Below are 26044 nucleotides of genomic sequence, written 5' to 3'. Positions count from 1 at the left end.
CATTTTGTTGTTACACTTATTCTGAAGCTAATTTGAGTACAGTTTTCTTTAAAAAAAGAAAAAAAAATCATCATCAAATATCCCATAATGACGGAGTAAAAAAATTTCAGACATTTGTGTAAATTTCTAAAAAAAAAATTAACATTCAAACAACATAAGTATTCACACCCGTGACTTAATATTTTGTTGAAGCACTTTTGGCAGCAATCACAGCCTCAAGTCTTCTTGGGTATCTCTCTACAAGCTTGGCACACTTGTTTTGGGGCATTTTGTCCCATTTTTCTCTGCAGATCCTCTCAAGGTCAGTCAGGTTGGATGGGCAGCATCGGTGGACAGCCATTTTTTGGGTCTTTCCAGAGATGTTTGATTGGATTCAAGTCCCCTCTCTGGCTGGGCCACTCGGGGACAGTCACAGGCTGTTCCTGAAGCCACTCCTTTTATCTTGGCTGTGTGCTTTGGGTCATTGTCATGTTGGAAGGTAAATCGACACCTTTGTCTGAGTTCCAGCGTACTCTGGAGCAAGTTCTCTTCAATAATTTCTCTGTATTTGGCAGCTGTCATCTTACACTCTATGCGGACTAGTCACCCAGTTCCTGCATCAGAAAAGCAGCCCCACAGCATGATGCTACCACCACCATGCTTCACAGTAGGGATGGTGTTAGCCAGGTGATGAGGAGTCCCTTTTCTTCTCCAGATATGACGCTTGCAATTCAGACCAAAATGTTCTATTTTGGTTTCATCAGACCAGAGAATTTTGTTTCTGTCATAGCAAAGGGTGTGAATACAGACCCTTTCCCAAAAATTACAATATCATGGAAAAGTTTAGTTATTTCCATACCGCCATTCAAAAACTTTCATAGATTACAGACTGCAGGGCTCACAATTTAAACAATTTATTTTTTTACTTTTACATAATTTGGGCTTTCAGCTCATAAAACCCACAAAATTAGGAATTCAAAAAATTAGAATACTGTGAAGAAATCAGCCCAAATTTTGCAGGCCATAAATGTTTTAAACTTAGTGTCACCTCCTAATAATCTACTAAACTCAAAGCACTCACACAGGTTTCCCCAGGTGTCATTAAATTGCTTCAGTTTGGTTCAATTGTCTCAGTTGGGTTCAATATGGGGAAGACTCCAGACTTGGCAACTGGCCAGAAGACCATTGATGCACTCTATCGGATGACTAAGCCACAAAGGTTCATAACTAAGGAGGCTGGGGTTCAGCGAAGCGAACAGAGAAGATTCAAGAATCTAGCAGAGATCCAGAAACAGTGGAATGAGGCGGGAGTCACAGGTTCAAAAAGGGAGATGGGCTACAACTGTCGGGTTCCTCAGGTCAAATCACTTCTGAGCCTGAGCCAACGTGGGAAGCGTCTCAACTGGGCCAAGGAGAAGGACTGGACTATAGGCCAGTGGTCCAAGGTCCTCTTTTCTGATGAAAGTAAAGTGTGCCTTTCATTTGGGAATCAAGGTCCAACGGTTTGGAGGAACACGGGTGAAGAACAGAACCCAAGGTGCTTGAGGTCCAGTGTGAAATAGCCACAGTCAGTCATGATTTGGGGTGCAATGTCCAGTGCAGGTGTTGGTAAACTCTGCTTTCTTAAATCCAAGGTCACTGCAACAGTCTTGCAGAATGTTTTAGAGGACTTCATGATTCCTTCTGCTGAGGATCTGTATGGAGATACAGATTTCATCTTCCAGCAGGACCTGGCTCCTGCCCATACTGCCAGAAGCACCAAAACCAGCCAACTCGCTGGATCTAAACCCCATTGAGAATCTATGGGGTATTATCTAGAGGAAAATAAGGGGCAGCAGACCCAAAAACAAAGAAGAAATGACTGCAAGCATCAAGGAAATCTGGGCTTCCATAACTCCCAGGCAATGCCACAGGCTGACTGCCTCAATGCCACGGCGCATCGAGGCAGTGATTAAAACAAAAGATTCCCAACCAAGTACTGAAGATTAACATATCGTTTTGAAAGTACCATATTTTTATTCATTTAATGTGACCCTAATTTCTCTCTTTTCATTATTATTTTTTTGGTTACAAAAACTGAGAAGTACATGGTGATTTCTTCACAATATTAAAATTTGTTGAATTCCTGATTTCGTGAGTTTTATGAGCTGGTAGCTCAAATTATGTAAAAATAAACAAATACTTGAAATTGTTTAAATTGTGGGCCCTGAATCTATAATCTATTAAAGTTTTACTTTTTGAATGGAATTATGGAAATGAATAAACATTTCCATGACATTAAAATTTTATGGAAAGGGTCTGTACTTATGTACCCATTATGTTTGAACGTTTAAATGTTTTATAAATTTACACAAATGTCTGAAAATATGTTTTTACTTAGTCATTATGAGATAGTCTATGTACATTTTTGTACTCAAGAAAACTATACTCAAATCAGCTTTAGAATAAGCCGTCTCATCACGTCCGCTGGGATAGGCGCTAATGTGGACAAGTGCTATTAAAAGTGAATGGATATAAAATTATAAGCATTTTACTTTCCCACAGTATAAGGATAAAAATCCACAATGCAGGACTTTTTTTTAATAGAATTTAATTCATCATCTGGTCTATTTAATTCCACACTGCATCAGAAACGCACTGATATTTATTCTCTTTAATTTATATCTAGGATATAGATAGCTGGAAGCCTGAGCAAACTGGCAAACTGACCAAAGTCAGTCATTCAAATCTGAAAATAACAAAAAAAAACGTTCACACAGTTCAAATGAAAAGCTTATCACAAACCTGCTTGTAAAAAAAAAAAAAAGTTCAGAATTCTCCATCTTTAGGACTTCAACTAAAAAATTAAAGTGTGATTTAAAAAAAAAAAAAGTCAAATATAAAGTGCAGCACACATTCAGATGCAAAGAGCTCCTTTCTGCATACAAAAACAAACAGACCTGAGCCAAAGACCTGAGCCCTGAACATCTCTGCACCTTTCCCCTCAATGTCAAAAGTCAACTGGAGATGTTGGAATAAAAACATTAACTAAACAGCTTGTACTGCTAATAACAAACGAAGAATTCAAGCAACATGCATTCAAATAACAGCATCAAACTTAGCTTTGCGATGCTACACTTCTTTTGTATCGTCTATTCCAGTGATTCCCAACCAGTGTGCAGTGAGAAATAATCAGGTGTCCCTTAGGAAATTATCTAATTTCATTTAATTGGTCTAAAAATTAATTATTTATTACAGATAATGTATATTTGTCCATCTATCTCTGCCAGCAACATATATTAACAGACAAAACAATTAAATGCTCTTTTACATTTGGTGGCAGAAGGTACAAATAACTAACCTGTATATCCATTTCTTGCCATTCATTCAACAGAATAATATCCTTGTGTCCAAAGGATATACACACAAAGTACTTTTTGTGACATTTTTTGTCTGTGCTGTGCCTTGAGATTTTTGTCATGTAAAAAAATGTGCATTGGCCTAAGAACGGTTGGGAAACACTGGTCTACATAGGACATCAACATGGACACCTTGCATGTTGCGTTAGCATCCGCACTAACAAACTTTGCTGCACACCAGAATGAGACAGACAAGTTCTGGTGGTGTTCAGCACGTACATTCATTGGCATCTAACCGCTCTACATTTGAATTTGATGGAAAAATGAAAATCCTCTTTGCTCAACTTAATTTGCCGCTTCCATCTATTTGGATGGAGCATGTGAGAAACCGCTACCCACATTTGTACCTCCTCAAACAGTGGCCTCTGCTGTAACAGATGCCACACCCTGATTAATCAACGGGCTCTCGCTTTCAAACAGGCTCATTTGAACAAGGCAAGAAGTAACATGTGTAAAGTGTCCTATAATTCTAGATCTTATTGTATTTTGGCAAAAGTGTGTCAGAGACATATTATTAAAACACCTGGAAATGTTAAATTGTGAAAACATTTTTTAATGTCGTCTCCTTTAAGTGCCTCCATTTGTGGAAAAAAAAAGTCCTCCAATTTAAACACCATTATTTTACTCAAATTACATTTTATTTAGTTACAATTATGTATATGTGGCAAATATGTGATACACTTTACACAAATTATATTTTTGTACAAATGAAGGCCTCCCCTCTGATAAACGTCTTCTCTGCTCACCAAATGGATGGCCACTCACTATGAGGAAATACAGTATTGCTTTGATCCTCAATTTGGATTGGCCTGACCCCTCAAAATGCAGTCAAATACTATTAAATTCTAAATTCTGACTCATAGGCTAAATCCAGTATTCAGGAATTTATTATTTCAACACCTAACATTAGGTCCATTATTTGAGTCGTATGCCAAGACGATCTATAATGGATTTGTGCAGGCTGTGGTTACATTGTACAGTGGTGCCTTAAGAGATGAGTTTAATTCATTACCTGACCACAACCCACATATTGCAAATCATACTTCCCCATTGAAATGAATGGAAATTACATTAATTCGTTCCAGCCTCCCCCCCAAAAAAAGTTTTTTTTAATAAGGAAACCAGATTTCTATATTGTACTATATAAAAAGAGTAATAACATAAAGATAATGTAAGGAATTAACAGTTTGTGCATTGAATTTAATGCTGCAATTCAATTCATTTTGCTGCTCCCTCTTGTATGCCCTGCTTTGCCACCGGGATGCAGTATACTTGTCCTGCAGATACAAAAAAGTATTGTACTTCTACTAGTATTGTTGTTTGGGTTAAATGCTGTAATATTAGTACATTTTCATAGACATAACAAATATTCCTGAGAGTCTTGTTATATTATCTGTCATGTGCTGCTCCATGTGTGTTCAAACATCCGTTGCTTCTTAAAGCACAAATATCAATGCTAACCGTTAGTATGTCAAAAGTGTTTTACATTGTTTGTTAGCATTAAGCTAAGGGGGCTTTAGCTAAGGCAAAACTGAGTTTGTTTTAAAAACAAAATGTGTAATTCCCTTTGTTTAGTTTAACAGTAAAATTCAGCTGAAAGTGGCATTAAACAGCTTGAAGCCTTTTTTTGATAAATTGTTCACTATTTGCCGAACTGCTGCTTATTGTTAAGTTGAACTCAGTTCGCTGCCCCCATGCAGCGCTCGTGTCTCAAGTTTGCACTCACAAATCAAAGCAAAAAAATTGTCCAAATGATGGCTTGTATCTCGAAAAACTTGTAAGTCGGGTCACTCGAATTTCAAGGCACCACTGTATGTGATTATTTAACATTTTCAAGCCCATTTAAAAGCTGTTGGATTTGCCCATGAGGCAGAATGACAGCTCGAACACGATACATTCAATGCAGATTGAATTTGATGGATATGTTTGACCTTATCAATTTAGTTCCATGCGTTTTATAGTTGACATTTGAAAGTTTTGTCACTTTTCAAGAAGACTTAAAGGCTTTAAAGAGGACCCAGATCATCATTTTAGCACAGCACTCACCTCTTGTTTGTCTGATGATGAATGACGGTATAAGAGGCCATTCGAGATGTGAAAAATGACTAATAGTGCTCGCCTTTATTCCTGTTGGGCTCCGGTGTCATTAAGAAGGGCTTAAAAAGTCAAGGTGTTCCTAAATGTGGAGAAGGTGAAGATGGAAGAAAGGCAGCCAAGTTTCCTAAGAGGTCTCCATCATGCGTATATCATCACTTTCTGTGACGTCGTCCTTTGTCCACCTTCCTGTGCTTATCAACACTCCAGCTTCTAAACAACGCTTGGAAGCGTACTCCTCCACCTGGTGGAGGGGAGACCATGGAGACTTTAGTGACATCACATACACGCTTGGTTTTAGGGCCACACCCAAAATAAATACAAAGCAGCAGAATTATAAAAAATAAAGTCATAGCATAACGAGAATAAAGTCGCAATTAGGAAAGTTGAAATATGCCCCCCAATTTTTTTTTAATGAAAATAAAGTTGGAACTTCATTGAAATACTCTTAAAATTACCAGAAGATAAAAACATTATGAAAATGTTGTAATTTGACCGGAAACGTCATAAAATGGTGGGGAAAAAATCATTATCATATTGAATCATATGTAATATTATCATTATCACGTCTATACAGACAGAATTACAAGAATACAGTCACAATTGTGAAAATAATCATAATCTCATGAGAATGAGTACTAAAGTCGTAACTGATAAGATTCGAGTCATGATTTTAGGATAAAACCTCGACAAAAAATATTTAACAACTGTCATGATATAACAAATACTATTAGAGATAATTGAGAATAAAGTTAAAAAAAAATGCAAATTACGTCATAAAATACAATATAGAAATGGGCGATTTATGACCGAAATAGTTTTAAAAAATGCAGTTAATGGAAAAAATATTTTTAATTTTATCAGAATAAAGTCAGATCATCGCAAGAAAAAAGTTGTACATAGTTTTTGGAAGAGTATGTCACGATTTCGAGAAAAAAAGTCAATATTCTGAGAAAAAAGTTGTCACACTTTTAGGACTGCTAATTATTACATCCTAATAAATGGTCTTAATATTACCAAGTAAAACAACAAGTAACAAGTTTTTTCTTTTTACAAGTAAAAAGAAAAAAAGAAAAATGTAAATTTTACAAGACATCATTTTACAAGAAAGGTTTCTATATACCAATACAAAGCCATAGAATTATGAGAACAAAGTAGAGATTATGAATATATATATGTCAAAGAAAATAAATATATTTTTTTTATGAGAAAGTCTTAATGTTGCAAGAAAAGACTTATGAGAATAGAGTCATAATTTTAGGAGATACAAGTCATGAAATAGTCAAAACCTTTACATCAACACCATCATCAGTATGAACAGTCAAATAATAGGCACGGAAATCACCTCTTTTGTTGACCTTGTTAAGCATCAATGCGACGTGCTTTTAAAACATATTTTGAGGTATTACACTTTATTTATAAATGGTGGGCCACTAGAAAATTCCTGTTGAAAAAAAAGGAAGCATCTTCTCTCATTATATTGCAACTTTATTCTCGTGAAATAACCACTATACTGTAATTGTCAAATTCTTTGTCCTTTTTATGTGGCTCCAATACACATTCATAATGTTTGCATCATGCAGATGAAAATCAAATACTGGGACAAGGCAGAGGAAAGACCGCAAGGGGATTAAGCAGCAGTTGCCTTGTTAGAGGATTATTATCAATGTTTATGTAACTGCCCTCTGCCTCTTTAAAGTTCATGTGCCGACCAATCAGATTTCGACAGGCACTCCTCTGATGCTGAGTAAGATGTGAAAACGGAGAACGACACTAGGACAAGGAGGCAGGGCCAGGAGATTCCAGCTTCAGTGCCAACAGGCTGAGTTGCATTCCTCGGCAGCAAGTTTTCTTCCAAGCCTCTCCGGCAGCGAGGGGCCAACCAAAAGGGGAAGAGGAAGCTTTTGTAACAAAGCATCCGGGTTTGGAGTTTAGCAGACCAGAGGAAACCTTCACACTTCTAACTTGCATACAAACTATAGTCCATAACAATTCTTATCTTAAGACAGGTACACACATACCGATTTTTAACATCTTATATACATTTTAAAAAATGTGAGACAACCCACACATGACGAGGAAAAAACTGTCACACGTGTTCTGACAATTAAGGGTTTCCACCCACAAATCAGATGTCTGTTGTAGCACACAATCGGTTGCTCCTCTTTTTGGCTACTGTCACATTTCACGTCATTAGTCACGGAGTCCGTGGATTGGCCGTCAGTGTTGACCACTCGCATAAGGATTTGTAATCGTACCGAACATGGTTAATATTTGTGACTGTTGGCCCTATCTGTTTTCCCTCGTAAATCAGGGAGGTGAGGGAAGGAGGACAAAAAACATTTTTAACACACCCCACACCACAGTATAATTGCTAAGGATAATATTTTAGAGACCTCCAATAATCGGGCTTCTGGCGAGTCTGATTGGAAGGGCAAACAACTGCTCAAATTTAGCCCGATTATCTGCAAACAAAATTTATTTTTTTCCCCCCAGAAAAATTATGACAAAATATGAAGATATAGTATCATTCAAAGTTTAGGAGCACTTTTCTAGTCTATAAAATGATCAACTGCATCCAAACTTTTGTCTGCTACTGTACATACTTTTCATTCAACAGAAATATGTGTGTAGTCCTTAGTTTTTATTTGAATACCACTTACTGCCAAGGAATGGATTTGTCGTTTTTTACAATTTTGATGGATAGCTATTATTCCATGGATATTTTCATGAAGTTTTGGTTTTAAAATAAATAAATAAATAAAATACCCCACACTGATGATGTCATTAGTATCATGAAAATCTAAAGAAATATAAAATCTAAATTTAACATCACACACATTTACACATTACAGATCATTATGTTATTATTCGTACAATTGTGTGTGTAATATATAAAAAAATGTAACCTCTGCCAGAGAAAAGTACTCGTGAATTTATATTTACTGTATACAGTTCCTTATAAATTCCAGCATGTTTTTATAATTTTGCAACTACCAAATTAGTATGCCTCCAAATGTAGAACGTTACCAGTATGACAAAAAAAAAGTGCCTATATATGTATCGTAAAATTCAATTTAAAGTTTCTAAAGTACGGTAAGCATCACGCCCAACTAAATGACAACTACTTTAATATGATACAATGACGCCACCTTATGTTTAATCTTGAGAACAGCAATTACGTGTTTATTTCTGTGCAGGGTTGCACACATATGAAATTTGGCTGGGATGCAAGCTTACTAAAACATAACATGTTTTACCATAACACCAACACACAGTATGTACCTAAACGACTGATAGAGAAAAAGCCCTTCGCTAGGACGTGTGCCAGCTTGATGATCAATAAAAGTGACAGAAAATGTAATGGATATTCGATTAATCCATTAATCGTTGCACCTCTACAAGAAAGTAAAACACACACCACATAGAAAAAAATACTCACTTGAGTTAAAGAGCACTGAGCTTCTTTGGGGTTGAGTCTGCAATTTGTGCCATTGCACGGCTGTTGTGTTGTGTTGCTGGATGTGATGCTTTTACACCGGACCACATATTCTCTGACTCTGTATTTGAAGGCCTCAAGCTCAGTGTGGAAGACTTCCAAATAGACGCCTTGTCCTTCCTGCATCACAACAGAACACTAAATTTGAACGAGCTAACGTTGCTATGTTTGGGGTGAAAATGGGAGCAAGCAAGCACTAGAGTAATTCAGGCCCAACTAGTCTGCTGCATAATTGAGCTACAGAAGAACTTGATACCATCCGTAAAAGTTTCACCAAACAAGATGTGGAGACATCCATCCATCTTCTTTACCGCTTATTGTATGCTTTAACTCCTCTAAACTTTAGATGTTGTTTCAAATAAAACACTATGTTTACATGGGAAACAAAAGGAAGATCAATGCATATAAGTTTTGAAAGTTTTTAACTTTCCTATGGTCACTGTCCAACAAAAAGCCAATATCAAATGTACTGTCGTGACTTTTGAAGCAGAGCACACCAGTCAGAGTCTCCTCACTCAGCTTTGCACTGCGTAAGCATTGACCTGATCACTGACCTTATACCAACCTCTGCCGCCTCTCAGATATCCAAGGGGGTGCGTGTGCGCTCAAAATACATTCATTCATTCATTTTCCATACTGCTTATCCGCACTAGGGTCGCGGGTATGCTGGAGCCTGTCCCGGCTATCTTCAGGCGAGAGGTGGGGTACACCTTGAACTGGTCTCCAGCCAAGCGCAGGGCACATGTATACAAACAACTATTCACACTCACATTCACACCTACGGGCAATTCAGAGTCTTCAATTAACCTACCATGCATGTTTTTGGGATGTGGGAGGAAACCGGAGTACCCGGAGAAAACCCATGCGGGCACGTGGGAAACATGCAAACTCCACACAGGCGAAGCCAGATTTGAACCCGGGTCCTCAGAACTGTGAAGCAGATGTGCTAACCAGTCATCCGCCATGCTGCGCTCAAAATACATTGTGATTAATCCAAGTTAATACATGATTAATGTGATAATTTTTTTGTGATTAATTATGAGTTAACACTTGAATTTTAGCCTTAATATATATACAAAATAAATATTTAAAGATTTTTGTAGTGAATCTAAACAACTATAAGTTTCATGTTTTGAATTAAACTAATGAAATGAATAAATTCTTCCATGATAGTCTAATATATGGGACGCATCTGTACAAACAAAAGCCTTGATGTATATTTAGAAATCTACTCCATGTACTTCTTTTGCACTGTAATCTTGTGACATAAAACATTTTGTAAAATAATGCAAAAATAAAAATACTAAATAAAGACCACATTTGGGAGATGATTTACATTTACTGCAAATACTACTTCTGTATATACAACTAACTCATGGAAGGTGCGTGGAATAAATCAATGTTTAAAAAAAAAAAAAAAAAACTTATTTTCCCGCATTTATCAAGGAAAATTCAATTGACTCTTCAGGCCAATTCGTGACAAACCATGTTTTATTGAAAAGTTGTTAGGACATGATATGGGTGCCTTACTTTGGCTTTTTGGAAAAACTGCCTGAAACAGCCTCTGGGGTCCTGCTGAGAGTTTGTTGCCATCTCCAGGATGAACTGCATGGCTACAGCTTGATGAGCCACCTGCTCCATTAGCGCTTCCTTCTGTAGGAAACAAAAAAAAAATAAATCACCATGATTCACTGCTGCTCCCACAAAATGGCAGCTGGATTTGCTTGAGGGAACTGTGGTGTTTCATGATGCAATATATCATCATCCTATGAGTGGGCTCAGGGGAAAAAAATAAATAAATAAAAAGACAACCTCAAAAGTCAAACAAAACAAATGTTGCCTTCATTTTTGCCTTCTGGGAAAATGTGTTTGATCATACATGATGATGTGAGATGTATGAAAATCTTGAGAGACTTCAACTCAATTAGCCTCTGAAGTCCAAAAGAATTTTGCTGTGTCTTTTTGTGTTTTAGCTATGTCATCACAAATGCGTACCAGTGAGAGTAAAGAAGTCTAATGATAACTATAGAACCAGAAATGACATTTCTATGATATAGGTTGTTCAATTCAATATGAGTAATACAATTAACTGTTCATAATTTACAATAAATTTAAATTCCCAAGCAAATGCTAATGTAAACACACATACACTATAAAAGTGTTTCTCGGGGGCCGTGAGCTGAAGCTTGGGTGCCTTCAAAACAATTTGCAATACATTTTATCACATACGGTATAAAGCTGACATCCCTGCAGGCGTGCAGTGTTTCTAGCTCTCTCACACCCTTTTCTCATGTAGAGTTATAAAGGTGAAGAGAGGCAAGGCGACCTCTGCAAATATTTGTGCCTTGGAAGCACATACTGTACCTCAGGTCAGAATCATTGCTTTTACAATATATAAATGGGCCCTAGGTCTTTGGCAATGTTCAGCATTATTGACTCAGTGATTGCTCTCCACCAGCCTCCTTTCTTGTTGTACAGGGAAATTTTTTTTAGAAATTATTCTGCTCATGTTGTATCTTAGCGGCACGGTGCCGACTGGTTAGAGCGTCAGCCTCACAGTTCTGAGGACCCGGGTTCAATCCCTGGCCCCGCCTGTGTGGAGTTTGCATGTTCTCCCCGTGCCTGTGTGGGTTTTCACCGGGCACTCCGGTTTCCTCCCACATCCCAAAAACATGCATTAATTGGAGACTCTAAAATTTGCCCGCAGGTGTGACTGTGAGTGTGAATGGTTGTTTGTTTGTATGTGCCCTGCGATTGGCTGGCAACCAGTTCAGGGTGTACCCCGCCTCCTGCCCGATGACAGCTGGGATAGGCTCCAGCAAGCCCGCGACCCTAGTGAGGAGAAGCGGCTCAGAAAATGGATGGATGGATGTAGTATCTTTCTTAACGAAATTAAAGTTGTGCGTTACTTTTTGGAAAAAATATTTATTAGAGGCATCTGAAAAGGCGCCAACTTGGCAAGACTAACTGTGCTTTTGAAAACAAGATCCTCTTAGTTTGCAGCCATGTTGTTTGTGCAACCAGTGCACGTCAGTGAAGAATCACTCTGAACTACAGAACCTGCAAAAACAAAAATCCTCCTGAGCAATCAACTTAAATGAATTAAATTGATTAATCGCCCAGCTCTATTCCATTGTAATTCTATTTTGACAATGAATAACTAGTTCACCATCCACGACTTGTTTTTTCCCCACGAACTACCTCATGAACATGACAACAACAGCATAGGAAATTAATATTTGTAATTCAAAATGGTCAAAGCTGAGCAGGATGACAAAATACTTAGTGTGGTATTCTGCTCTCTTGTCATGCTCTTGACGAATCTTTCAAAATAAGAACATAAAACAAATCATTTAAACATTACCCCTTCTTGCTGGAGCGTGATGCACCATAAAAATAGATAGTTGGCCGTCTCATCACAAATGAGTTGAGGCTTCTCTGCCAGGAATCGCTGACTGTCATCCCATCGCCGTAACATACCTTAAAAAAGCGATAGATTCAGTTTATTTTTACCTTACCCCTCTATAACCGATATGACTAATTATAGCTCACAATGGTAGAAAAATATGTTCTTGGTCTTTTTTTATATTACAAATTTCTGGCATTTCAACAGGGGTGTGTCAACTTTTTATATCCACTATAGATAAGATACAGTCGTGAAAAAATTAGGAAATCCTATGAAAACATTTAAACATGGCTATTGAATAACAAATTTAAAAATACTGAGAGATTCAAGTACTTTAACTAAACAAGTAAAACATGTTTTAAAAATGTTTTGTAAAATGTAATAAAAATTAAAAATGAAATTTATGGTGAGGAATAAATTAGAACCCCCACATTTTCCCCTCTTTAAATTGGCGGAAATCACAGACAAGTGTATAACATAAAGTGCACATCATGACAACATTGTTACTCAGCATTTTATATGAGACATGCCCTATTTAAACCTCAAACTTTCAGTTTGGTGTGCTTTTAACTGTTGACGTAAAAATCAACACCACGGTGAGAGCAAAAGACCTGTCTGAGGCCTTCAGAAAGAAGATGATTGTGGTTATGGACGGAAAAATAAATAAACAAACAGGTAGATAGACAGATAGATAGACAGATAGATAGATAAACAGATAGACAGATAGCTAGATAGCTAGATAGATATAAAAAATAAATGTACCCCAAAAGAAATTAATTTACCAAGGAAATTGTAATTCATGAAAAAAAAATTCAACACTTTCAGTATACAGACATTGAAACAATAATGCAACATGAGCATCAAAATTAGGCTGAGAAGGTTCCTCATTTTCATTTCTGGCTCTACATGTCACTTACCAAAGTGCCTGAGGTCTTGCTCAGACTTGTGGATAGATTCCTTGCATTCTTCTGCTTCTTCTGGTTCATTCTGGACGTTGATGATACTCTGGTGGAGAAAGAGGATGTTGATGATGTTTACTGGCAGCCAAGACACCTCTTGTTCTCACTAACTTTTCTTCATCATCATCGTCGTCACCATCATCATTAATATCTTTAAAATGCATTTGAAAAAAAAAGAAGGCCTTCCTCCTTGCTTGGTGCTCTGGTTGAGTAAATAAACAACTCGGCCACTGTATGAGGAAAAAAAGGTTATGGGCCATTCTTTCTTCACACTCACCTTATCAAAAACATCCCAACTTCCATCAGCACCAAGCACAGGTCCTTGACTGGGCCCCTGACCCCCCAGCATGCTCTCCTTGCGGCGCCACTCCTCCTCGGTCTGCGTTAGCTGTGTGGGGCTCGCCCGAGTCCGAGCATGTTCCTGCTCCAGGGACTCGGAGCAGTGGAACTTTAAGCCACACAGGCGGTCCTGGGCTTCGGCCAGCATCCAGCTGGACACCATTGAGGTCGTTGAGCAACCCTGCTGTTGGTTCTGGCAAATGGATGCCTCGCCACAACCACAGAGCTGTGTTGATGATGTCTGATGAAAGCAAAAGTAACATAGGTATTGACTGGTTGAATGAACCTGAACCAATTCCAAATGACTGACAAAACTGTTCCTCTTTAGTAAATTAGCTCCTCTCTGTTTGCCACCATGTCTCGAGTGTAAACAATGTGCATCAGCAGGCTATGGAAGCCACTAAGGGGTGGTGGTGGTGGTGGGGGGTGACCCCCGAAAAAAGATTTACCCATTAATTGTCCAGACTTAGGCTGCAGAAAGACTTATACTGACATTTATTATTGCTTTGGCTCCATATGAAGAGCAGCTTTTTTTTTTTTTTTTTTTTTTTTAAAAACAGATGACTAGCCATGACATCTGATGGCAAGAAGACGACCAGTACTCTATTATAGTAAAGACTAGGAATGTGCAAGGCAGTTACACTTCTTGTCCCTTAAATTTTACAGTAGGGATGCATGATTATGGCCAAAATAATAATCATGATTACTTTGATCATATCAGATTGTAATCACGATTACTAGTCATGATTATTCTTCATGTTGGGAAAAATCTTTATTGCACTACTTTTCAACAAACAATATGTAACAGTTTTCAGTGCAAAATGAATATTTAAATAAGAATGATGGATGGATAGATGGATAGATAGATAGAAAAAATAAATGTACCCCAAAAAAATGTAATTTACCAAGGGCTCACTGAATAAATAGGCTATTACAAAGTCCAATCAAGAATTGCAACTTAATGGAAGCAAATACAGTTAATGCATAAAACTCAATAACATTAGCCTGCAAGCACCCACTTTTCATTTGAAAATCCCGGCCGTCAATATCGTGAATTGTCAAGGACCTCTCTGTTGTTCTGCTTGACCATTGGTCAGTCGTGCATGGTCACGAACTGCAAAGAACTCGACAGAACTCGATTTCCCTCTGTTGTTTTTTTTTACTGCGGTCAGGCCAGCCGAAAGGTTCAAGGCAGCCACACGCTTGTTAATAGTGTCTTACCCTGACATGCCACCTCTACGCCAAGATGCAGAGGGCCAACTTCAAAATGAAAGCTGCACATACTACATTGGACATGAATGGCATTTTAAACTGTTATTTTGAAGGTGGCCACAGAGCACGGTGCCCCTTAGTGGCTGGCTGACTAGGTTGCAGGCACTGCTGCAAATGAGCCATATTTCACATGCATCAGTGCCTGAATTTTCAATGTAAAAAATAGATAAATAAAAATCACCAACAAGCAGGCTTATTTAATCGTGGCAGCCGAAATCGCTATCACAATTAAAATTTAATTAATTGCGTTGCCGGCTTTATATTATGTGCTGAAGTGTGTGTGTGTGTGTATATATATATTACATTATTGCGCCTGGTTATTTGGTTATTATCATTTTTATGGTTTGTTTAGAAACAGTCAAGGAAAAGCTTTCGCAGGCCGCATAGATTGCTGTGGAGGGCCAGATCTGGCCCACGGGCTTTGAGTTTGAAACATGTTCTATGACTCATCACAAAAACATTTTGGTCAATAAAGCTTTTGGGCTTTAATGACTACTCCCACTCATGCTTTATTTGGAAGGCGAGGGCTAAAAATACTCGCTCTAACTCAGACTGCACTCTGATGTTAGTGTTGAGAAATGTGAGGGGAACTGAGTGAATTAAAGAGGACTGCAAAGGCCAAATGAACAACACAAGCAAACAGTTCCAAATTTCCCCAGACAGATAGGTTTTAGATACATACGTAGAGACGGTTTTCACAATATTATGCTCCGTTTATGTCACTATATGACACGGGGTTGTAAACGCCAATCAAACACACGAGCATGTGGCTAGCTGTCATGCCACGCACTTTTAACTTTGTTTGGACTGTGTCAGATGTCAGGCAGAACGAATTTATAGCTCGCTTTAATTAAAAAGTGTTTGGGGTGGTTGTTGGGCTGCTAGCGAGAGCTACCTACTTGCTGGTGGGAGCAGCATGTGTCCGTTTCAGGGGACTCGCTGTCCGACAGCCCGTCGTTGTTGCTCCGCCACTCCATCGCTGCTGTACTAGCAGCTAGCCAGCCAGCTAGTTAGCCGTGTGAGAGAGAGAATTGTCACAAACAATGTGTCGCCGTGGGATTAATATATGTCAACTCGGGACGAGTTTAATCTAATCGGTAATGTGACGCACCACATCTCCACGATGAGTTGTCAGTGGAAATAGGATCAAGCAGCTGCTGCAGGAAACAATAACAAAAACTACCTGGCACGGCTACTACTGGCTACTGCAACTAAGATGACGTAAAACCACGTGGTATAGTAGGAACTTTTTGTAATTTTATTTTTTTCAATTAAAATATTCTAAAATAGTGTTTTGTAATCCGTCAGGAATGGTAAAATGTATTATTAAAATACATTAAATGTTTTTGCTTATGATGAGCAGATTTCATTCACACAAAACGATTGCCAGTAAAAGCACAACATTCAGGACAAAACCTGTCATTCACTAACAGTAAATTGTAGCTATATACTGCTTGTGTTGAAATAAATTAAAATGCTATTCCCTTTTTTCTTTTCTTTTTTACCCCTCGGTTGTGCTGCATACAATTGCGCACAACGCTGTAGAATCACACACAACAAGGGAAATGAGAACACCCTTCAAAGGACCTAATCTTTCGGGTTTTCTGTTTTTTTCAAAGGTAAAAACTTTTGGGGGACTTTTTTCAAATGTTATGTATTTTGATGTTGACAAAAAAGTAATCATCTTCAAAATTGGTTGGTCGGTGAAATGAGCAAGCCATGATTTATGTTAAATGTACATGCGTTACCTTTGACAGGATTGTTGGCCCCACCAACGTGGCTGCCACGTAGGCACGTCGCTTACCTAAGATGCTACAGTGCTGGCGTATCTAGTTTTCGATTAATATCTGTAATCTGCCCAGCTCTCACTGCACCCGACCCCTATGGCCCCTCCCACAGGTGGTGAGCCCATGGGAAGGGGGACCCACGTTACCCTTTCAGGCTGTGCCTGGCAGGGCCCTATGGGTGCAGGCCCGGCCAACAGGCGCTCGCCTTTGAGCCCCACCTCCGGGCCTGGCTCCAGAGGGGGGCCGCGGTGACCTGCGTCCGGGTAAGGGAAACCTAAATCCATATATATATTGTTCATCATAGGGGTCGGGGATGAAATCCTGCCCCAAGTGGAGGAGTTGAAGTATCTTGGGGTCGTGTTCACGAATGAGGGAAGAATGGAACGGGAGATCGGTGCAGCATCTGCAGTGATGCGGACTTTGTATCGGTTCGTTGTGGTAAAGAAGGAGCTCAACCGAAAGGCGAAGCTCTCAATTTACCGATCCATCTACGTTCCTACCCTCACCTATGGTCACGAGCTGTGGGTCGTGACCAAAAGAACAAGATCCCGGATAGAAGCGGCCGAAATGAATTTCCTCTGCAGGGTGTCCGGGTTGTCCGTTAGAGAAAGGGTGAGAAGCTTTGTCATCCGGGAGGATCTCGGAGGAGAGCCGCTGCTCCTTCACATTGAGAGGAGCCAGATGAGGTGGCTGGGGCATTATGATGCCTCCCGGACGCCTCCCTGGTGAGTTGTTCCGGGCGCGTCCCTCCAGGAGGAGACCCCGGGGACGACCCAGAACACGCTGGAGAGACTATGTCTGCCGGCTGGCCTCGGAACGCCCGGAAGAGCTGGATGAAGTGGCTGGGGAGAGGGAAGACTGTGCTTCCCTGCTAAAGCTACTGCCCCCGCGACCCGACCTCGGTTAAGCGGAAGAAAATGGATGGATGGATGGATGGATGGATCTGAACAGTGACAGGAGAGGGCGTCATATTGTTACCCATCTTGACATAACGTCCCTATGCAACGCAATGCAATTGACTATTTTCAAATTTTACCATTAGTAAAATATATTTTCCACAAACCTCACAATGTATATTTATTCTATGGTCATCTCAGATTATCATCATGCCCAGTTAGTAAACTATAAAAGAAATAGCCTCCAACTATTAAGACAACATACGTTTTTCTTTTTTGCTAAGGTCGTCAGGCAGGGACGTGCACAGACATTTGGGGGCAGGTGCTCAAACCCAAAAAAGGGCACACGTCGCTAAAATTATTCATACAATTAAAATTAAATATAAATATATATTTAACTTGTGTATTTATTTCTGTTAACACAATCAACACAGTCAATAATAAAACTACTACGAAAGGAGATGCAGGGAAGCTGCAGTGGATAGAAAATGCCTCATTTTTGTATATCACAAAAGAACTGCCATGGGTGTCCAAAAAGAACTGCCATGGGTGTCCACCCATGCCAGTTCTTTTGTGATATACAAAAAGGAGGCATTTTCTATCCACTGCAGGATGAAGGCCTCTTCTTCACGTTTCCAACTACTACAGCAGTTTGCAATTTGTTGCCACTGTATTCTGGTGTGCTTAATAATTTCATCTATCCATCTACTTTTAGGTCTTCGCCGTGGCCGTTTTGTGCCCAGTGGTATCCATATATGAAATCAAATACACATTTCATTTCTCTCGTGTAATCAGCTAATTTTAGCTCTCTCACGTGACCCAATCAGACGTGACGGACTGTCGTGAACATAGATCTGAAAAGTAGATATAGCAGCGCCATATAGCAGCCTGGCTAACCGAAGTGCGGCCACGGGTATCCTACCAATATCCATAAAAATAATAATTTAAAAATATTACACGTGAAAAAAAAAAGAAAATACACGTGAAATGTTCATTTGTCTTAATTGTACGGCGTTTTACGCAACCGTATGCAGCACAATGTACCGATGCCAACACCGGCATTCCTGGTCTTTTGGTTCCCCCCCCCCCCCCCCCCCCCCCACACACACACACACACTCGGAATGCGCTGACGACTTTGACCTCCCTAGCTTAGCATCTCCGTCTGCACGGGGCTCAAAATGGGCGTGTCGTATCTACCTATACATATCTGTGGCCGTGAACTCGCATGACGAACTGGTTTCAAGACCAGGAAATGATATAATGTTAAATATACCCCGGTTAATGAATTGCAGGGAAAATTACGCCGATTAATGCGGCACATATTTCTTATTACATCAATATATTTACTTATTACGACATTAACTATTGTATGTTCTTATACATACTTTTATAATTCGAATTATTAAGAAAAGTCGCGTTCCAGATGAGTTACCTTAACATAAAAATGAGGGCTAATTTATCTCAACTTATTTTACTCCAAGCGACAGTTGAAGCTCAATCTCACAGCGAACACATTTTACGTGGTGAGTTTTACGTTTATGGTACAACAATACGGATACATTCTAGTTGTAGGTGACAGTTGTATCCAAGAGTTCCAGTGTCTAAGAGTGTTGTCCAGAATTAGTACAGTACCAGGTTTGGGCTAGCTAAATTAGCTAGCTTCTGACTTAAAACAATTAATTTAATGTTAATTTTCAACACTATTGATTGAGCTGACATGAAAGTAACTGTGTGGTATGAGTCTCCTCGCAGTCTGTATTTAGTCTACTGGTTATTTGTAACGTTTTCGAAGACATGGGTTCCATTGTGTAAATAGGTTTCCTCGCTTTAGCAGCAGATGGCGATAGAGGATAAATTAAAATTGCCTGCGCTGGGCCAACGCGTAAACGTATAGGTAGCTCATTGAGCGGGTTGGCCTGTTGCTCTGATACGCAAACGCAATACGGGATTTCATAGTGTTAGTAACAAAGTCAACAAATTATATTCACAAAATGTCCAAATACAATCAAAAGTAAATTGTTCAGTCCATATCCAATGAAATCTGGCTTTGAGTCTGAAATGGTTGGTACATCCAACAGCAATGAATGAGACATCTTGACCGATTGCTACACTGTGCCACATCCAATTATCTCCTGGACATTCATGACTGCACTCAACTCCTTGAGTCAGGGTAATGTAGAAAAGGCCCCAAAACACCATCAAACATGTTTCTCAACCGTTTTATATTGTGAATCTCAGGTTTGTGAGAATGGCACAACCCCCCCCCCCCCAAACCACCACCACACACACACACACACACACACACACACACACAGACACACTCCATAAATGTCAGCACTACTCATTGAGATGTTGTTGTCCAGTGAGCATATTTTAATCTTCTCAATCTCCACAGATTGATAGAAACTCACCAGCTGGTGGACAGAAATGATCCATTCTACTCCAGATTCAAATGGTTTGTATCACATTACAGTACAATACGACAGTCCTGAAATATGATACTTCAAGGTTACGCATGGGACACGGCACAAAAAGGCACATTCAGTTACTCCCATACTTGCTGGTTTACATTTGATTGTTTTATATATATATATATATATATATATATGACCTAGAAGCGCTTGTTCATACAAATATTTAATGTAATTATGACTTTACTACTGCATTAGGGTATGTTAGTTATCCATCTTGTTTACAAATTCAGGTTACATTGCTACCAGAGGAACCGAATCCGTTCAGATTCTGTCATCCTTTTTCAGGTGCTGGCAGAAATTTCCCTGATTTAAAAAAAAAAAAAAAAAAAAAAAAAAAAAAAAGCTAAATTTATCAGGCTCCCCGTTGAAGAATGTGTAACTGTGTCGCTAATCATTGGCGAGGCTGAAGTACGTATGAATGTTAGGCTTATCTGTTTTAGCATATACTTATCTTGGGTAGGCCTGCGCGATTATGCCCATAATAATAATCCCGATTATTTTGATCGATATTGTGATCATGATTATTAATAAAGATTATTCTCATTTTATGGAAATATCTTTATTTTTAATGCAATACTTTTCAACAAATAACAGTAAGAGTTTTCAGTGCAAAATGAATCTTTAAATAAGAATAAATGCTCGATAATAACAACAAGTATATGTACCCAACGTGGTCACTCCGAGAGCAAACCTCAACATCTTCATTTCCGCCACCTCCAGCTCTGCTTCCTGTTGTCTCTTCAGGGCCACTGTCTCTTCTTCACAGAGACTCTTCTGTCACATAACACACCTGACACCTTCCTCCACCCGTTCCAACCTGCTTGGATCTGTTTCTTCACTTCCTGACCATACTCACCATTGCTCTGGACGGTTGACCCCAAGTATTTAAAGTCCTCCACCCTTGCTATCTCGTCTCCCTGTAGCCTCACTCTTCCCCCACCACCCCTCTCATTCATGCACATATATTCTGTTTTACTTCGGCTAATCTTCTCTCTTCTCTTCTACTCTTCCTTCTCTCTCATTTTCCTCATTCATCAACTCCTTGAAGTATTCTTTCCATCGAGCTAGCACACTGCTGGCACCAGTCAACATATTTCCATCTCTATCCTTAATCACCCTAACCTGCTGCACATCCTTCCCATCTCTATCCCTCTGTCTGGCCAGCCGGTATATATCTTTTTCTCCTTATTTAGTGTCCAACCTGCCATACATGTCATAATATGCCTATTGTTTGGCCTTTGCCACCTCTACCTTTGCCCTGTGTCGCATCTCAATGTATTCCTTTCGCCTCTCCTCGGTCCTCTCAGTGTCCCACTTCTTCTTAGCTAACCTTTTTCCTTGTATGATTTCCTGTACTGTGAGGTTCCACCACCAAGTCTCCTCCTCTCCTTTCCTGCCAGACGATACACCAAGTACTCTCCTGCCTGCCTCTCTGATCACCTTGGCTGCAGTGGTCCAGTCTTCTGGAAGCTCCTCCTGTCCACCGAGAGCCTGTCTCACCTCTTCCCGAAAAGCTGCACAACACTCGTCTTGTCTCAGCTTCCACCACATGGTTCTCTGCTCTGCCTTTGTCTTCCTAATCTTCCTCCCCACCACCAGAGTCATCTTACACACCACCATCCTATGCTGTCTAGCCACACTCTCCCCTACCACTACCTTACAATCGGTAACATCCTTCAAATTACATCGTCTGCACAAGATGTAATCCACCTGCGTGCTTCTACCTCCGCTCTTGTAGGTCCCCCTAAGTTCCTGCCTCTTCTGGAAAAAAGTGTTCACTATAGCCATTTGCATCCTTTTTGCAAAGTCTACCACCATCTGTCCCTCCAAGTTCCTTTCCTGGATGCCGTACTTACCCATCACGTCTTCATCATCCCAATTTCCTTCACCAACATGTCCATTACAATCTGCACCAATCATGACTCTCTGTCTGGGATGCTCAGAACTACTTCGTCTAGCTCCTTCAAGAATTTCTCTTTCACCTCTAGGTCACATCCTACCTGTGGGGCATAGCCACTAATCACATCACTACACAATGGTAAAATAATTTAAACCCTGCCCCTAAACTTCTAGCCTTACTGCCTTTCCACCTGATCTCCTGGACACACAATATATCAACCTTTCTCCTAATCATCATGTCAACCAACTCCTGTCATAGTCCCAACATTCAAAGTCCCCACATTCAGTTCTAGGCTCTGTGCTTTCCTCTTCTCTTTCTGCCGAAGAACCCGCTTTCCACCTCTTCTTCTGCGACTTCGACCCACAGTAGCTGAATTTCCAACGGCGCCCTGCAAGTTGACGGCGCCGGTGGCGGACGTTGTTAACCCGGGCCACGACCGATCCGGTATGGAATTCTTTGGATGAACGCTCATATTTGTTTGGCAAAGTTTTAAGCCAGATGCCCTTCCTGACGCAACCCTCTGCATTTATCTGGGCTTGGGACTGGCCTACAGTTTGCACTGGCTTGTGCCCCCCATAGGGCTGCATTAAATACAGTTAATGCATAAAATGCAATAACATTGGCTGTAAGCACTGACTTTTCATTTGAAAATCCCCGTCCATATAGAGAATTGTCAAGGACGGGCACGTCTCCGTAGTTCTGCTTGACCATTGGTCAGTCGTGCATGGTCACAAACTGCAAATAACTCGACAGTTGTGATTTCCCTCTCTATTTCTTCTGGCGTTTTTTTTTTTTTTCATCCAGTCAGAGCAGCCGCTACAACGATAGTTAATAGTATTTTACCATGACACGCCGCCTCTCCACCCACATGCTGAGAGGTCCAACTTCAAAATAAAAGCTTCATATATTACTATTGGACATCAATGCCATTTTAAGCTTTTGTTTTGAAGTTGGCCACAGAGCGCTGTTATGAACGATATGTTACGGTCACCCCCTGGTGGCTGGCTGACTAGGTTGTGGGCACTGCTACAAATGAAGTACTTTTTGTATGCAGCAATGCCCGCATTTTAAATGTAAAAAATCACAGACGATTAGGGTCATTTAATTGTGGCAGCCAAAATTGCGATCATGGTTAAAATTTGATTAATTAATCGACTCCTGAGCCTTAAAACCAGAGGAGTAATTCATATGTAAACATTGCTTTGTAAAGATTCAGCTTCGGCAAGTGCTCTTAATCTTCTCAATGCATTACAATGGCACCTGCTGAAAGGTTTATCCAGCATGTCCAACATATACAAAAGTGCTTGTTAAGGAATGTCATGGCATCTTTCCAGTGGGGCTCAACCACTCGCGGAAGCTCTCTGCCAAGTCACACTGAAGCTGTTCTGGTGGCTGTAGTGACATCAAATGCCCCATTTACACACTTGATCTTTGTGTTGCCTTTATTTTGGCAGCTCCCTGGCAACAGGCGGGCAGAGCAGTCCGCACGTTGAATTTCATATCGATGGAAGTGTGACTTTTATTGTTGTGTGAGTCATTTTGGGCAAAATCATCGGAACTATATAAGTGTTCCCCATATTTTAGGTTGTTTGAGATGACAAAAACACATTCTAACACTGAACCACCGGCCATATATGACCTGCGAGAGCATTTTGTAATTCTAAAACAAAATAAATCCTTAGAGGAACATTTATAAACAGCCTGAAAAACATCCATCCATCCATCCATCCATCCATTTTCTGAGCCGCTTATCCTCACAAGGGTCGCGGGACCTGAAAAACATTTAACTCACAAATGCTGATATACTGTACATTATTGCAATCATATTATTTCATACCTTCAGAATGGCTCTATCACTTTTAAATGCCCTGAAGAATGTTTCCCATCCCTGCTCTAACAGTATTGAGTGTACACTCGTTATGTTTTTCTGTTGCATTTGTATGCAATCTAATTCAACCCAACTTTATTCGTAGAGCACATTTAAGGCTCCAGAGTTGACCAAAGTGTATTTATGGGGTTAATACCCTGTGAATAGGGAGCCTCCACCCTCTCATCATAAACCACGTGTTAATATTACATAGCAGCTAGCTATAAATACATCATTACTCCCCTCAAATACCATCGTAATTGATATTGTGCATTAACAAACTTGAAATTAATGTTCATATCCATAAGTAGTTCTTTTTAAATGGCTCACTGGTTAGAAGAGGTGAACCTTTAAAGTTGATCACAATCTGAGGAGATTATACATTTATATGATTTTTCAGTCATATCGGTCCTCTGAGGGACACCATAACTGCAATGAGTCCACAACAAAAGCGTTTGACACCCTTTACCTAGATGAAACAAATGTAGTGTAATAATAACTACCGGTATACCATAGAAATATTATCCATTTCGAGCATAGTTTTCTTTTGATTTTAATCTTGGATGCTTTTATTGCATTTTGATTGAATATTAGCAACACTTCCTCTAACAAGGGATCACAAACAAAGGTTGCACATTGATGATGATAAATTCGATTTGATCTAAATTTAGAAGTACAGGTGAATAAGTCAGATAAATGAAAAAAGTTTACATTAACAGTGTTAATAAGAATTTAAGGGGCAGCGCAAAGCAGGCACATACACTGAAAGAAAGGGGTGAGGAGGGAGAGGCCTTCTATGGTCTATGTTCCCAGGCTGTGCATCAGGAAGGCTTTTATTTTTTACACCATGACTAGCGCATAGCCCTTTCCTGGGGAAATCCGAGACAAAATCGTGAGAGGCTGCTGCGGGGAGGGTGGGGAGGACAGGAAAATGAGCCCTGGGAAGTAGGAAAGGAGGGGGAGGGGGAGTCAGGTATGGTGGTGAAGTGACAGAAAAAGATTTGCAAATGAGAGAGAAAAATCATTCTGTTTATAATTGCCAGACAAATCTACCCTTGTTAGCATTTTCTTCTATGGCCTCGAAACATGTGTATAGCTGATGTCGGGTTCCTCTGCTCCCCGACTATTTCAGCTGTTATTCCGATGTTATGGTGGCTCTGGTTTGCCTGTTAAAGAAATAATATTTGATGTCACAGCTTCTTCGCCATGCCTTTTTAACCACATATCTTGCATATCACAAGCTGGATCTTGGCCACAGTAAAAAGTATGACTGTGATATTTTTCATTCAGTGATTCCAGCTGACTTCCAAATTGTTCTAAAAACTTCCAAAACATTTTCCTCTGGGATATAATGTAATTAAAATAATGTGTTCTTGTTCCCATTAACAAACCTTTAACAATAGAGGCAATATCTTCAATATTAGAAAACTAAAATAGAGTAATTACACTCATGATGATGTCTGAAATGGAGCGGGCACAGCGGGCTGTTTTATAGGTATTTCTTAAATTAATAATTGTTGAATGTATAATAAGTACATTTTATAGCAATTGTATTGGGTATGGGCGGCACGGTGCACGATTGGTTAGCACATCTGCCTCACAGTTCTGAGGATCCGGGTACAAATCCGCCCTCACCTGTGTGGAGTTTGCATGTTCTCCCTGTGTGGGTTTGCTTTGAGTACTCGGGTTTCCTCCCACATTCCCAAAACATGTATGGTAGGCTAATTGAAGACTCTAAATTGCCCGTAGGTGTGAATGTGAGTGCGAATGGTTGTTTGTTTGTATGTTCCGTGCGATTGGCTGGCGATCAGTTCAGGGTGTACCCCACCTCTCGCCCAAAGTCAGCTGGGATAGGCTCCAGCACGCCTAGTGAGAATAAGCGGTTCGGAAAATGGATGGATGGCTGTATTGGCCATATCTGACTACCCGGTCCTATGTCACAGTAGGTTCTCTGGTGGCATGCCCAAAAATACAATAAAGGCCAAAGAAAAAGCAAAGCACACCTCTGGAGTTAATCTTTTACCTGTGTCAGGTAATGTCACACACGATGATGGTTTGAATTCCAAGTTTGAATTGGACTGTATTTGTACGTAGTTAAGTTTTGAGAGGTATCTCAAGTCTCCAAAGGGCAGATATATCGACTGGCTCCATTTGTTTTAACTCCTTGGCAGGT

At 39.8% G+C, this 26044-nt stretch overlaps 2 protein-coding genes across 4 annotated transcripts in view; one reads left to right on the top strand and one right to left on the bottom strand.

The window, feature by feature from the left end:
* Positions 1 to 150: 150 nt before the first annotated feature.
* Positions 151 to 16147, bottom strand: cdc37l1 (cell division cycle 37-like 1). 2 transcript variants are annotated; one of them, XM_061698957.1, is made up of 8 exons: positions 16058 to 16143; positions 15846 to 15952; positions 13613 to 13915; positions 13294 to 13381; positions 12335 to 12450; positions 10501 to 10623; positions 8914 to 9090; positions 151 to 5715 (listed from the first exon to the last, which is right to left on the bottom strand). In XM_061698957.1, the coding sequence occupies exons 2-8, from the start codon at positions 15921 to 15923 to the stop codon at positions 5599 to 5601; spliced, it is 1002 nt and encodes a 333-aa protein (XP_061554941.1). In that variant the 5' UTR covers positions 15924 to 15952; positions 16058 to 16143; the 3' UTR covers positions 151 to 5598. The 2 variants fall into 2 exon arrangements, with proteins under 2 accessions (XP_061554941.1, XP_061554940.1); XM_061698956.1 differs by having other exon boundaries at positions 15846 to 16147.
* A 2771-nt stretch (positions 16148 to 18918) lies between these two features.
* Positions 18919 to 26044, top strand: part of exd3 (exonuclease 3'-5' domain containing 3) — a 47563-nt gene continuing 40437 nt past the window's right edge. Inside the window, exons 1-3 of one of the 2 annotated variants that reach the window (XM_061699090.1) lie at positions 18919 to 19153; positions 20026 to 20085; positions 22371 to 22448. In XM_061699090.1, coding sequence (XP_061555074.1) covers positions 20058 to 20085; positions 22371 to 22448 — 106 coding nt within the window. In that variant the 5' untranslated portion in view covers positions 18919 to 19153; positions 20026 to 20057. The remainder of the gene's footprint in view (positions 19154 to 20025; positions 20086 to 22370; positions 22449 to 26044) is intronic. The other variant, XM_061699091.1, reaches the window with a different exon arrangement.

This window comes from Phycodurus eques, chromosome 15 (genome assembly GCF_024500275.1).
Source record: "Phycodurus eques isolate BA_2022a chromosome 15, UOR_Pequ_1.1, whole genome shotgun sequence".
NCBI classification, from domain to species: Eukaryota; Metazoa; Chordata; class Actinopteri; order Syngnathiformes; family Syngnathidae; genus Phycodurus; species Phycodurus eques.
The sequence above is the reverse complement of the archived record's forward strand: the minus strand, read 5'-3'. Positions and strand labels throughout refer to the sequence as shown.